This window comes from Corvus cornix, chromosome Z, assembly GCF_000738735.6.
Source record: "Corvus cornix cornix isolate S_Up_H32 chromosome Z, ASM73873v5, whole genome shotgun sequence".
NCBI lineage: Eukaryota > Metazoa > Chordata > Aves > Passeriformes > Corvidae > Corvus > Corvus cornix.
This window is the reverse complement of record NC_046357.1, coordinates 24,828,971-24,843,707: the sequence shown is the minus strand read 5'-3', so window position 1 is coordinate 24,843,707 and position 14,737 is coordinate 24,828,971. Positions and strand designations below refer to the sequence as shown.

The following is a 14,737-nucleotide window of genomic DNA, read 5'->3' as shown; positions in this document are numbered from 1 at the left end:
TGACAAAATTCACATAATTCACTCAGTTGGAGTACCAGAACTCTGCTACATACAACTGAATCCACTCTTGCAAACAAACCAGTAGCTTAATAAAAAAACAAATAAAAAAATAAAGGTTTTCTCAAAACACTAGCTGCAGAAACCACCTGCTGTTTTTGGTAGACTCAGATCATATCAATTTGTCATGAGGCTGTTGAATATTGGATTTCCTGTGCTCACTTTTCTCTACTCCAAAATACTTATGATTCCTTATTAGAGAGAGATTTTATCTAACTCACATCACTCCTTTTTTATTATTATTTGTTCAGTGGGTGAATTCCTGCATTTGCCTTCTCCCTTAGTTCCATTCCTAGCCAAACCAAGTAGCTATGCACTCCCAGCTTACAGTACCATAAGAGATATCCCCCATGGCTGGGGACTTTGGGACATTTAAGTAATGAGTGTGGCTATGTTATACCTCTGCTGTCATCCTTACATATTTATTCAGGTTCAGTTCATGAACAATTTGTGTGCGTGTGGGAAACAATTCAGTTTGCAATTAAAGATGCCTCCTCCACGGCAAAAATGCCTCTGAGGATCTAGAACAACTTTCCTATTCATATTGAAATTCAGCAGCTAAAATAATATCTTCCCAAGTGATGTTCCCAAGGAGTTTCCTGCTGCCTGCAGAAAAAGTCTGAGGTAGGAAGCCCTGAGCACTTAAATCTCATCTCCATTCTGAACAGACTCCAAAATTTTTCTTTCTCTTCAGCCTTTGTCAGCTATAAAAATGCTTCTGCCATTAATTTAGGAGCCAATGCCCAGGTGTACAGCTGTTAATGTCACTGACAGACTGCTTGCTCTCGTTGAGTGGTGCCTCACTCCACTCCTGCTCCCACCAAGGTCAATTTGCTGGGGGCAAGCAGTGCACAAATTCAGCAGGATTTGGCCTCTGGTGGGAGTCTGAATCTTTTTATCAAAACTGAGTAAAGGACTCTTCTGGTTTCCTGCCCAGTCAAAACTTTTATGTAATGTAGAAAGGGATAAAGTTCCTGCAGCACACATTAAATATGCTGGGGAAAGCAGCTTGGGTTATTCCTGCCGCAGGCAAAGAGAAACCCATCTGTGGGATTGATTTTGCTCAATGACCTGGCTGCACTCGGTGAGTAACTGGGGGAGATGGGGAATTCTGGTGTGTGCCTCAGTGGGGTTTGATTCTGAGTGAGAATTGGCTTCCTGCACCAGCTGCACGTCCATCACCAGACCTGGCACCTCACAGCGTCCATCTCTGCCACTCCACGTTTGGGGATCTGAGCCCAACCATGCTGATGAGGAATGGGCTGTGATGAAACTGGACAAGTGCTGCAGCAATGGAATGAGGGTTGGCTTCAGCACGTGACCATCCACACCACACACCATCTCTCCTGCCCTGGATGACTTGTTATGACCTTCCCAAGGGCAAGGTCTAAACCACAGAATGTTCTAAGTTAGAAGGGACCCACAGGGATCATCAAGGCCAACTCTTCAGTGAATGCCCCATGCAGGGATCAAAACCCCTGCCTTGGTGTTAGCAGCACCATGAGCCAATCTCTACTCATTAGCTTCCTTCCTGAGTAATATAATTTTTACTTCTTATTCTAACAGCAGCCTCAACCAGAAGCAAAAGCCTAAAAAGGGCTTATCCCTCCCTCCTATGACGGAGGGCAGACTGTGTAAAATGTTTCCATCTCTCAATGGTTACATTGAGACCTACAGGCAGTTTTAAAATGCCCTTTGCAGGCATATTTTGAACTTTCTGTCCTTTTTTTCTGTAATTGTGGAGATGGAGGTGTCTCAGAACTGCACTACTGGGATGTTTGCATTTACCTTTCCTACTGTGAGTCCTGGTTGCTTTTCCATGCTCCACTCTTCCTGGGATCCCCAACAGCACCCAAAATCAGCCTTCTACCAGTTCCACGTGCTGGTAGGACCTGTTGGTCACAACCTGCCCAAGAGAACCCCAGGTCTGGGGTTTTGAGTGTGTTTTGTGAGTCTCTCTGCAGGTACACACATCTTTAAATTAATTTAAAATTAAATTAAATGCCGACTGTGGTACAACTTAAATTGGAAAACATGGACCAGCCTACCCTTGCCCCCTGTAATTTTGTCTTGGCACTGTACTGCAGCAAAAGTCCTGGTTTTTTAATAAAATAAAATCAAAATAACCAATACACTCATAACTTGTATGCTTGGGGATAGAAATGGGCAGAAATGGGCACTGGTGGATTTGAAGGTTGTTGAAAATGAGAAGGATTTAACAATTACACCAAGTGAAGTAATAAAATACTGGGAGGTTTTTTTACAGTGCTTTATTAAGTGTGTCTATGTCATTGTCATGCTAAAACTGCACACTACTCTGGGCATAAAGAAGGATTTTAAAAATAATTGGAAAGCGGTATAAGTTCATTGCTGTGGCTGATAAGAGTTGTGACAGTGTTGCCTTAGCTTGAAAAGCTAAAAATTTCATCTAAGCTTCATATTGCATATATTTAAACCCAGATGTTTGTCACTTTTTCAATGATTTACTGTGGTTTGGACTGGTTTTCAGTCTGAAAATTACAAGTTGTTTCATTCAGTCTGTGATAGCTAGACTTTCCCTAATCAGAAATAATTGTGCTCAGTGTGAATTTTGCTTTATGTAAAATAGCATGAAATGTGCTACAAAAACAAGTTTACTCAGGAATAACACCAAACTGGGGCCTCTAAGAAAAATAAGCCCTTGATTATCCTTTTACTATACAAACTCTGCACCTTCCTGTTAGATTTTCAGGCTGGAGTGGCAACATTTTAATTAGACAGCAGGTGAAATAGACTTGAGTAGGAATTAAGTACTCCAGGCATTTTTAAAATAAACTCAATGGACTTTATAGGGGTGGTCCATAGAATAAGGGAAGGATAGTTGTGAGAAAATCTGTCAAAAGATCAGAAAGTTAATGGTGCATTGGGAAGTGTGAGACCTGGCATGACCTAAGTGGTGCATAAGGGGTGGACACTGTCCTGCTTTCAGTTATTAAAAAGCTCTCATCTCAGTCCAGGATGTTTTGGGGGGTTTTCCCTACCCCAACTCTCCTTTCTGTCCTGCAGGGCAGGGAGTAAACAAGCAGCTGTGCGGCACTTAGGTGCCAGCTGGGGTTAAAACACAGCGAGGACAGACCATAATTTTACTTCTCTAGAAGCAAGAGAAGCAGCTCAGCTAAGGGTGCCAGTACTCTCTGCAATCTCTTTTTTCCTAGAGGCATGTAGCAGATTCCCACTCTCACTCTCTGCTCAGTTACAGAAGCTGCTCTGCTGTGGAAATGACCAGGAAAACTGCTTTCTTCTGGAGGCTTGGCATCTAAACTGTCCATGGTCTTATCAACCCAACCAACTTCTTACTTAGAAATCCTTTTAAAATACAGAAGACAAAAAGGTGAGCTAGCTGAAGAGCCTTATTTAATAATTATAGAATCACAGATTAGTTTGGGTTGGAAAGCACCTTTAAATGTCATGTAGTTCAATCTCCCTGCAGTGAGCAGGGACTGCTTTGTCTTCCTATTCAGTACCTCTAATAAAAAGCAAAAATGCAGTTTATTCCCTAGCTCTTTATCAAGGGATAGGAATGCACAGGGCTTTGGACACACACAAGCAAAAAAATGTAAGTCAAGTTAAACACGTTATGATTATGTGTCCATTTCTGATGCTTTGGGGGTTTTGCTGGAGATTCATACGTTAGCCACTCCATCTGTAAGAGTTACAGCTGACACTTAGTTCTTCTCAAGGTTAGCAAACTAGAGAGAAAAATCTTGACTTCCTTCCTCTTCATCACAGAGCTCTCAGGTGCTTAAATCTACTTGCCAAGAGGATGTTGGCTTCAAGGTCCTCTGGTGCTGAAGAACTGGTACTGTGTTTTCTCAGAGGTGTTTAGTTCCCAGTAATACCCATCTGCCTCCCTGTGATGGGCCAGAGAAGTGCTGGGCTCTGTGTTTGACAGTAAGATCATGGAAACTCAGTAAGGACTCATGGAGTGTATAACAGAGCTGGAAAGCACCACCACAATTTCAAAGCCCAGAAATACATCATAAAGCCTGAGCTGTCTCTGTTCTTTCTTTTCACATGATATACCTATCTGCTACCCAGCACCACATTAAAAATATCTGCTCTGAGAGCCCACTTACACAACAGGAATAATCTGACACTGGCATTTGTGCTTGGGAATTCTGTGAGTGTGCTGTTAAAGGGGACTTGTGTTTTTCAAAACCGACTTTATAAAGATCAGGCTCCATTTTCCTTGGGAAGACTGTGTAAATCCTTCAGTTCTTAGGCTGCTTCTGGAGTATGACAAAAACCATTTGGTATATGTACGTGTCTGGTTGGATTATTGCTTCTCCTGCACCACCTTACCAGGAGAGCATCCAGCATCACATTATTTAAAGGCTCCCTGGAACAAAAGCCACATATCCAGTTCATTTATTTCCTGCTAAAACCACAACCTTGGGTGAATGCCATTCTCACTTGTACTTTATTTCATGTGTCAGCATTTTACAGACATTTGCCTTCTGCCAGCGTAATCTCCTATGTGAGCCTAATCCTGCCAAACTTCAGAATAATTTTCCCTTCTAAGACACTTTCTTTGTGCATATGGGGTTTTTTGATACCATTTTGAAGGGGATTTAGTTGTAATCTAGACGACAGCAGACAAAGCAAGTTATTGGAGAGATCAGCAGCCTGTTCCTCAATACCACAACCACATAGGACTCAATCCACAGGTGTGGGTAACACACTTGGCTGAAGGCCAGAAAGGACACACTGGGTTCAAGGAGGTATTTCCTGCTGTTGGGAGGCAGGGAGGGAGCTCTGCATGAGGTCTGGATCCTCACAGGGACTCACATCTCTTTCAGGGTGGCACTCCTGGCAAGCTGTGTTTTCTGCTGTGCAGCTCCAGTGGTGTGGGAAAGCCTGCAGACTTTTAAGAATGCAGCTGACTCCTGCCCAAACCCATTTTGCTTGTACCAGAAATCCTCATTAAAGCCAGTAATTTGGGTAAGGTCACCCCAGCCGATTTGAGGAAGGGTTTACAAAGTCAGTTTCTAAAGCAGCAAACAGAAGGGTTAAGCCCAGGTTGCCTCTACACTTCTTGGAGGAGATGAGGCAATTTGCCAATTTTGCAGCCCTCAGTAAACTTGACAGAATTGTTTACCTGGACAAATTGGGTGAATTATTTCTTAAATACATGCTGTTGTGGCCTTTCCCTTAGCTTGCCTGTTCAGTCTTTTCCTGGGTTTTTTTTTCATTATTCTTATAATTCAACTTTGATAAGCGCCTGTGATTTCTTACTCTTCCCCCCTCCCCTTTTACCCCCACCTCTAAGCCAGAGGGAGCAGGAGGGGACAAACAGTGAAAAGCCTGTGATCCTGCCAGAGTGATGCAGCATGGGGGTGCCCTCCTAACCTTGTGAAAATTGAAGCCTTTCCCTGAAAGTTAAACAGTCTTTATTCATCTTTATTGAGTGTTTACACCAAGTGGCCTTTTGAAGCCAACCAAAGCAGTGCAAGGGTTGCACACAGCCTGTAATAATTTTATATTTGCCGCAGAATTCGGGGCGGGGGATATATAATGCAGAGGCACCATGATGCCAGCAAAGCAGTATTGATATTATTTTCAAAACTCTGTGTTTACTCCATGAGGTGTTTGTCTGACCTCACTACTCAAATGACATTGATGCTGGTAACAATTTTTATGCTGACTTCAAGCAGATTTTTTTTCTTTTTTCTCTTCCCACCTCCCTGAATTTTCACAAGCACTAAAACTGTCATCTTGGAATAAAGAAGCAAATACAAACAGGGAAAGTTGCATTAAATCCAGCCTGGTCCTACAAAAGTCCATGGAAAGGCATCCTGTTTTCATGAGGGATGTCTTGAGCAGGTCCATGATAGGGGATCTCCTACTGGAACAAAAATTGGGGAAACAATCTTTTTTCTGTGAGCCTGCCTGTTGAAAAAATGCAGATAAAAAATCATATTCACAGCAAAGACACACAATCACATGAGCACAGCATTCCAGGAACCAGTTCCATCCTCTGGGTCAGGGCATGCCAGCTTATGGAATGAGCAGTGGGGATGACTTTTCTTCTTCAACAGCTCGCTGTGGATATTGGGATAGCACCTTTCTGGCATAAGGCTGGTGCTTTTTTGGCAGGGCTCTGGGCAGATCTTTGCTGTACCTTCAGGTCTGGAGTAGCCAGACAGCTCTTTCATGTACAGTTGGTTCCACAAGAGTTCAAGACCCAAGAGAGAGCCTTCACATCCAAGCAACTCCTGGATTCCCAGAGCACCATTTGCCTAAGAGCAGGATCTTCTCTGCCACCCATCATGATGCTGTAAACAGTGCTGTGACCCATCCTATCTACTGGAATTGTTTCCATCACTGCCATATGAATAAACAAGGCAGAAGATACGACAGAATGGAATAGATTCAAAAATACAAACAACTACAGGCAGTGGAAGAAACTTCAGGTAGAGGATCAAGGTACTAAGCCAGATGCTTAGAAACCAACCAGGTCACTGCAGAGCTTCTCTTCCAGTTGTCCTTCTGCCCAGGATTAATGTATCTCCAAGATGAGAACAGCAGGGAGTATTAAAAAGGACTGGCAAGGAGGAAAACATGACTAAGTGTCAAACTCAAAACACATGGCATGAACAAAATATGCAGCAAGTGGGGATCTCATAAGGATTTTGCAGCTCCTTGTTTAGAAAAATATACGCTGCCACCTCAGACAGGGAGCAATAAAAACAGTCGACTGGATCACTCACACTGACAGAGAGAACAGTGCTGTCATGTGCAGCTGAACCCCTCCTCCCTCATCCTGGCAGTGGAAACAGGACTCACAGAGTGTATTTGTGTCTCCTTTAGGCACCTTTAGTCAGTCCCAGTGGTAGAAAGAAGCTGTGACTGAGTACTAGTGACATTCTTTTTTTTCCTTTTTTTTTTTTTTTTAGTTTATAGGTACTTGGAATGTCTGGAGGTCTTCCCGTGGTAGCATTAGTTTTAGAGAGGAGACAAGCAAAGCCAGAGGGGGTGGTGGGCTCTGTGCCACTTCCTGTCAACGTTACAAGGTCCCCTGCTGCTCTTCTATCCAAAAGGGACCACAGAGACAAACTGGTTGACTGCATGTTTTCCCCACTCCCTCCTTGAGCATCCTCTGACAGGATCAGTCTGTCTGGATTTATACTGCCAAAAGAAACAAAGTGGAAGTTTTGTTCAGGTAGCAAGAACTGCCTCAGCCTCTCTTGTGGGGCAGTAAAGTAGCACAAAGCCCTCACTGGTGAAAATCCATTTGACTACAAAGCAATTGTTTGGCATCAGGCCTGCCCACAGAAGGATATTTGCAGGCATTAAGCATTAAGTGTATGAATTTTGGCAGAAAATAAACCCCCTTGCAGATCAGAGGGGCTGGGTTTGCCTGGCTTTCAGTTCTGGTTAGAATTCGGCACCATCAGCCTGGTCACATTCAGTAGGAACAGTTATGATCACAGATTCACAAATAGTACAGTTTATTGAAAGAACAGAAATAACACATTCGGAATTGCCATGGATGAATGCACCAGCTGTGAGAGAACTCTAATAAAAACTATATATATACTGTGTTAACCTGAGTAATAGTAATCCTACACAGAAGCTTACCAAGAAGGTGTCCTCACCTGAGAGAAGGGAGAGCAGAGTAACTAGTCATCTGTCTCCATCTGGTTTTTTTGGGTCTTCCTCCTAACTAGGTGGAATATCTACCCTCCTGATATACAGCCCAAACTTAATCTCCTCCTCCCTCTTGCACATAGCAGGATCAAGGTGGAGCGTTGAATCATACAGTCATATATGTGCTAGTACGTACTTCATTAAGCTTATTAGCATATGCAGGGATGTGAACTTTAAATGACAGGCAAAACTCACTTTTTGGCTGTGCTGTCCTTCAAAGTTTCAGTCGTGCAACCTTGTTCCATTCTTCACATCTTATCTTCACAGGACCTCCCCTCAGAGCCAGCTCAGCCTTTCCTGATGTCAGTGATGCAGATCTCCATCTGCAAAGATAACACAGAATGAACACAGCGTGTGCTGCAGATAACCAGCCTTGGCCCTTCCCTGACTCCTTCAGGGATCACCATCCCACAGTAAGTTTGGAACATCCAGTGCACTGATGATCCACCTCAGCAACATGAAGGTTTTCAAACATAATGCTCTACTTAACATCCTTAATGCAGTTTAGATATCTGAAAGTATTTGTAAATTTATTTTTTCTGGCTGGTGAAAGAGTGTGGAGGACAGAAAGCAAGGAACATCCAGATGACTATTTTTTTTCCTTCAAATGGCAATTCAACTGAAAAACATAGCGTTTTGAAATCTTGGAAACTGCATTTAGATAAATTGGAGCATCTAAATAGAAACAAAATAGTCTATTCCTAGTAAATGAAAGAATTAACTTTCCCTGAACAATTTATTTTTCCCTAACTCTCATTTTCTAACTATGGTTATGAAAAGGGCGGGGAGGAGGGGAAATCTTTCCAGTCTGACCCAAAAATAAATCTCTCACCCACTCCAAGGCTAAAGAGATAGTGTGAGGTGTTCTGCATCTCAGCTCGTAACTTGGGCCTTTTAGAAGATGTGAGCAGCCAAAAAAGGGGCAGATGAACATGAGTTTAAGCAATATCATGCAAGGCCTTGGGGGTTTTTTCAGCAAAGGGAGCAGAACAACACAGAGTTGGACGGAAGAACTGTGATAACCTATTTCCAAACAAGCCCAGTTGCTCAGAGGAAACAAGCTTTGTAGAAGGTCACTGTGATACACACAGGACAAATGTTCTGCAGCCCAGAAAGCAAACAAACCAACTCTACTTCAAAGACATGACAGTGAGCCAAGCAAGCAGAAAGAGCAGCAAGAGAAATATGGGTGGTGATTTTAATCACATTTCCCTGCCTCATTCTTCATTGCAGAAGGGCTTTCACCAGCTCCAACTGTGATGCTCAGACACCGATCAAGGATGGATAAATTCTGTGGCCACAGTTCCCCAGCAACCAATGCCACCAGCACTGCTCTGCTCATGGTTACAGAGGGTGACAACCAGCTCAGAGGGGGTGCATCCACTTGCCTGGGTCTGCCTGGTCTTGTTTCAGTTGAATAACTAACACGGCAAAAGAGCAGAATGGGCATTCCTATGGCAGCAACCACCGTCAGAAAGAGAAAAGGAGGGAGGAGTGTTGAAGGCAGCCAGTCCTTAGCATGAAGATGAAAAAAAGTCAACAAATCTGTCAAAAATTATATTCTGTATTTTATTCAGACCAGGAAGAGGGATAGCAGTACTTCTAAAAAGTAGGGTGCAACTGATAGCAGTCTCCAAGTACTTTATTAGACTAAAACGATTGTGCTTTTTTTCACATGAATATGTATGAAAATAAAGCAGAAAAATTAATGACACAACTTTCCAAATATATAAACTTTGGTGGCATTTATATCCTTTCTCAGGGCACTTCCTGGAAATATTCCAGCCTCTCACAGAGCAGTACTTAAGGAGTACTTAAAGTCTTCTTAAAAACAAAGTCTGTGTTCAGGTACTTTGTTATATCAGGGACACTGCAGAGAATTTTACTAACAGAAATATTTGAGCAAAGACTAAAAATAAACACAAATGTCAGAGAAGACAAATTCATAATTGTTATAAATAATCAATATAGTTTCAAGAGGTAGAGCCATTTGAATAAAAAGTATTACATTGTCATGGGAGTTTGACCAGTCTGTAAAGTTCAGGTTTTTAACTGTGACCACTTGCTATGACTTGCTCAAAATTGAATCTGGAGCAGGAATTCTTCACAGCCATAATCCCCAGAGTAGCACTGATGACCAAAAAAATAAGATTGCAATTTGGTCATAAATCATCCACAAACAAAAAACAAACAAGCAAATAAAAACTCCAGTAAAACAAAACAAAATAAAACCTAAACAAACTAAAAACTCACCAGAAAAACCACAAACTAACAAGAAAAAAGAAGTAGATATTGAATAATTTCACTTTATTAATTGATTTCTAGCGTAGTTTTAGGAGCTCTTTCAATAATAAGGTTGATAACATTTCCTGAAGAACTTGCTCTTTTAAATTAGCATCATCTGTGCCCAAAAGCCAGAGAAAGATTTGCACCTATAATGAAGCTTTAAATAAATGACAATTTAGGCCTGTCTGTTAAGACACAAAAGAGTCACCATTTTTTATGAAAATAACTCCCATATGAAAACTAGTAATTACCTAACTACAGAGCAGAAAATTTATGTGCTTACCACTTTTTTTTCCAAACCTGACAAACAGGATGCAGATAAAGACAACACCTCTGGAGCTGTACAAATCTCAATTGATCGCTTTCTCACTACCTGAAAGGTAACTCCTGTGGTTCAGGGAAAAAGAAAAGTTTTCTCTGCACTGTGTGAGATTTACTATATCCGAAGCCAATTCTCTCAGCCAATAACTCCTTATTGCTAACAGAGGAGACTGGGAACAACTGTGTTAACACAATCCATTCCCTCAAAGAAAATGAGGAAAAGTGACAGGAGGAAGCCAGGCTGATCAGACAAGAAAGAAAAATGTGATTACAAGACTAGAAGTAAAAAGGAAAAAGAGAAGGGGAAATAGGAATTTGTTGCTAGCTATTAACACATACTACCAGCTCACCTCTAGACACAAAGAATGGTGCAGTCAGTCTTGGCCTACAGACCACCAGTCTGCCATTTGTAGTTTTCCATGTGGGGATCAATTTAGAGAGAGTAGTGTGGGAGAAACACTGGCTCTGCCGGTGACTGGGAAGGTAACAGCCGGCAGGTATGATGTCAGCATGCTGGGGATAAGGACATGATGGGGATAAGGACATAAGAGACAGAGGAACAGTAGCACAGCTGCCCAAGACCTTGGTAAGACCTCGCCTTGAAGACTGTGTACACCTCTGGTGACCTCTGCTCAAGAAAGATGAATTTAAATCAGAAAACACACAGTGCGGATCTGTTGGAAGGCAGTGACCTCCTCTTTTATGCAGCATGATGGGAAGTTTTTATTTCTATGAAGATTTTGTGCACACCAATGGAAGAAAAGCAAAGGGAGCAAAACAAAGTTCAGCAAGGGTGGTAAAACACTGTCAGAGATCGTCCAGAGATGTGGCGACTGCTCCATCGCTGGGAACAGTCAAGGTCAGGCTGGATGGGCTTTGAGCAACCTGATCTACTTGAAGATGTTCCACTTATGGCAGGAGGGTGGGAGTAGATGGCCTTTAAAGGTGCTTTACAACCCCAGCCATTTTGTGATTCTAAGATTTTCTTTTTCTTCATACATACCTCAGAAGATAAAGCTCAAAGAAAGGGGAAAGAAGGTTAACATTCAGAGAAGAGCTTAAGTTAAAGCACTAGGTCAGGGTAAACTGCTGGAGGAGTTGCCAAAAGACTTCAAAACACTCCAGGAATGAACGTCTCAAACCATCCTTCCACACAGGACTGCAGGACACTGCACTGCGCTCAGGACTCAGTCAAACAGGTAAAGATGAGAAGAATCCCACGGGCAGAAAATACATTCAGGTGTACTCAAGCAAACAGCCTTCGCCTCGCCGCCGGGGAGAGCCGTGAGATGATTTCCCCGATGGCCAGCGTGGCTGCAGAGAGGGATTCCTCTGAGATCCTGGCGATCCACCACAGGATGTGGAGTGTGTCAGTGCCCCAATCAAAGTATTAGAGTCTCAGACCTGGGGCCAGCAGGGCTCCGACAGTCCAGGATAAAACCCAGCTGCTAGAACTAAGGCAAGGACGAGGCTGTCCCCCGATCCTTTCAGACTCGCACACAAACGCCATCTCTGCTCTGCCTTGTTTTCCCTTAGGATAAGGGCACTCTGTCCTAAAAGCCATGTTAGGCAGTGCCCCAGGTTTGAGGAATCACGATCTCGGGTGCCACATGTCGGAAAACGGTTCCGTGTAAAGTAGCAGCGCATGGGATGCCACCGGGCACAGCCAGCGCTCGCTTCCACAACAGGCGCCAGAGAGGAGCACGGTTCCCCGGCCATCCCAGGGGGGACCGAAGCCCCACCTTCGGTTCGCAGCCCCCGGGACACGGAAAACAGTTCCGCTGCTCGGGCGCGGTGAGGGGGGTGCCCCGCGGCGGCACCGAGCACAGTGCTCCGTCGGGGCTGTCCCGGGACGCTGCCTGGGGTTGCAAAGGGACGGCTCCCCCCAAGCCCGTTCCTCCCCTGGGCGGCCCACGGGGGCGAGTCCTGGCGGCCCGGGGAGGAGCCGAGCGGGGCCGGCGCTCGCCGTCCCTCCCGGCGGGAGCGCAGCGCAGCCCAGCGACCGCCCGCAGCCGCACCGGCAACTTTGCCCGGCCCCGGAGCCGGCGGGGAGCGCTCCGAGGGCTGCGGGGGGACACGGGCAGGGAGCTGGCGCGGGGAGAGGGGCCGGGGGTACAGGGCGGAGGCGCTGCGAGGCGCGGAGCGGGGCGGGAGCGTGGAGCGGCGGCGGGGAGCCGGGCAGGGGCGCGCCCGGCGGGCTCGGACCGGGGAGCGGAGAACGGAGCCGTGGAGAGCCCCGCCGGGGCCCGGGCTGCGGAGGGGCTGCCGGGCAGGGGGAGCCGGGCAGGGCAGCATCCCGCTCCCGGCGGGACAGCCGGGCGGGGCGAGCGGCGGGCGGGGCGAGCGGCGGGGGTCGCAGGGGCGGGTGCCGCCCCGGCCCCGCGGAACCGAGGGGGGCGGTCCGGGGGCTGAGCCTCCCCGCAGCCCCGGGGCGGGGGCGAGGCGGCGGTGGCCCCATGGGCGGCGGCGGGGGCGGCTCTGCGCGGGGCTCACCCGCCGCGGCTGATGCCGCTGTCGCCCGCCCGCGGGGCGGCTGATGCGGGTGGCGGGGCCGGGGGAGGCGGTGGCGGGGGGCTCCCGGCCATGTGTCGGCCGGGGCTGCGTGGGGTCCTGGGCCGGGCGTGCCTGCTGCTGCTGCCGCCCTGCGCCCTGGTGCTGGCGGCGGTGCCCGGCTCCGCGTCCCACCCGCAGCCCTGCCAGATCCTGCGGCGCATCGGGCACACGGTGCGAGTGGGGGCCACCCACCTGCAGCCCCGGGCCGCCCCCGCCGCCGCCGCCTGGCCCGGGGAGGCGTCGGGCGGGCGCCCCGAGGGGCCGCGGGGCCGGCGGGCGGGGGGCGGCGGGGGACAGCGGCGGCCGCCCCCCTCGCCGCGGGACGCGCTGCTGCTGGCCGTGGCCAACCTGAACGGCGTGCCCGGGCTGCTGCCCTACAACCTGTCTCTGGAGGTGGTGATGGCGATCGAGGCGGGGCTGGGCGACCTGCCCCTCTTCCCCTTCTCTTCAGCCAGCGCCTCCTGGAGCAACGACCCCGTCTCCTTCCTGCAGAGTCTCTGCCACACCGTGGTGGTGCAGGGGGTCTCCGCCATCCTTGCCTTCCCGCAGAGCCGTGGGGAGATGCTGGAGCTGGACTTCATTTCGGCGGCGCTGCGCATCCCGGTGGTCAGCATCGTGCTGGGCGAGTTCCCCCGGCGGAGCCTGGTAAGGCGCTGGGGGCACGGGGGCAAAGCTGCGGGCAGGGCAGCGCCCCCGGGTGCCCTGCGGGGAAGGGTCGGGGGACGGGCGTCGGAGCCGGGCAGGGGTCGCGGCGGGAGGACCCTGACCGAGAGAGAAGCCCTCGGACCCCAGGGCCGCCGGCATCGCTCTTCGATCCCTCCCTCCTTTGGCACCCCCTTCCGCTTTAGCCCCGGGTCTCAGCCCCGGGGTGGCCGGGGACAAGCATCCTCTCTGTGGAAAGGCAGACAAGAGCTCGGTGGTACAAGCGAAGTTGTTAGCTCGAAGTCATTCACTGCGATAAGTTGTAGAGACGAGAGCAGAAGAGGGGTCCAGGGCGTGCTTTGCATATCAAAAGAAGGTTGTTAGGGGAAAAAAAAAAAAAGGTAAACAAAAAAACCCCAAACGGCTTTCAGAGAGTGTGTTTGTTGTTGATCTTAATGTGGTCCGTGTGTGGGCACTGCAGGTTGTTCACCAGGTGACACTTCTCACGGAAGTTGTTCAGTGTAACTTGACTTTGCACCAAGCTGAGCTAAAGCGGCAGGATTTTCTGTACTTGTAGTTCATTCATTGGTACGAGATCAGATTTTTGCTAATTCGAGTTCCCTAACTGAAGTTGTGGAAACTGCAGCCTAGCCTCACTGTTTGTTTGATTATATAGGTCATAGTAGAATAGTAAAAACTGAATTTTTTGTGTTTGACAGTCTTAGGCACAAGTAGAAGTAGCATCGGGAGCTAAACTTTCTATCATACAAAGATTGCAACTTAGTGTTACACACTATGGAGAAAGGTGATAGTATTTTGCAACTGTGTTTGATGCCAGGAGTCACCTTCAGGTGATAGGGTTGGAAGAAAATGCTCTGTTCTGTAAGGCCTGTGCAAGGGAAGTCATAAATAAAATGGTACAAGCTGCCTTTTAAAAGTACAGGATAAACAGTTGTTTTATCTAAGAAGAGGTAGATCAACTTTGGTCTCAAAATGTAATCAGAAAAAAAAAAGATTGCTGAGTGAATTTGCTTGGCAAAAGCAAATATAAGCCACAGCCTGGATCACTGTTAAATTTCAGTGGGTTTGGGGTTTTTTTCAGTTTTTGTGTGTTTGAATTGTGACAGAAAAGGTAGAAGAAGTCTGTGTTAGGTAGCTCCTGGTCTGTAACTGAAGATGTGACTGCTGT

The 14,737-nt window shown here is 47.0% G+C and overlaps 2 protein-coding genes and 1 long non-coding RNA gene across 4 annotated transcripts in view; 1 reads left to right on the top strand and 2 right to left on the bottom strand.

Moving 5' to 3' along the window:
• The window catches only part of LOC109146432, a 1,056,471-nt gene that overhangs the window by 622,568 nt on the left and 419,166 nt on the right, over positions 1-14,737 (bottom strand). The gene's annotated exons all lie outside the window — the stretch shown is intronic.
• On the bottom strand, positions 5,491-14,064 carry LOC120411491. Of its 2 annotated transcripts, none has more exons than XR_005603820.1 (3): positions 13,288-14,064; positions 7,942-8,069; positions 5,491-7,224 (listed from the first exon to the last, which is right to left on the bottom strand). It is a non-coding gene; the product is annotated as an uncharacterized LOC120411491 (long non-coding RNA). The 2 variants fall into 2 exon arrangements; XR_005603819.1 differs by having other exon boundaries at positions 5,491-5,985; positions 13,288-14,062.
• GRIN3A (glutamate ionotropic receptor NMDA type subunit 3A) overlaps positions 12,859-14,737 on the top strand; it is a 67,893-nt gene continuing 66,014 nt past the window's right edge. Inside the window, exon 1 of the mRNA XM_039566857.1 lies at positions 12,859-13,551. Coding sequence (XP_039422791.1) covers positions 12,859-13,551 — 693 coding nt within the window. The remainder of the gene's footprint in view (positions 13,552-14,737) is intronic.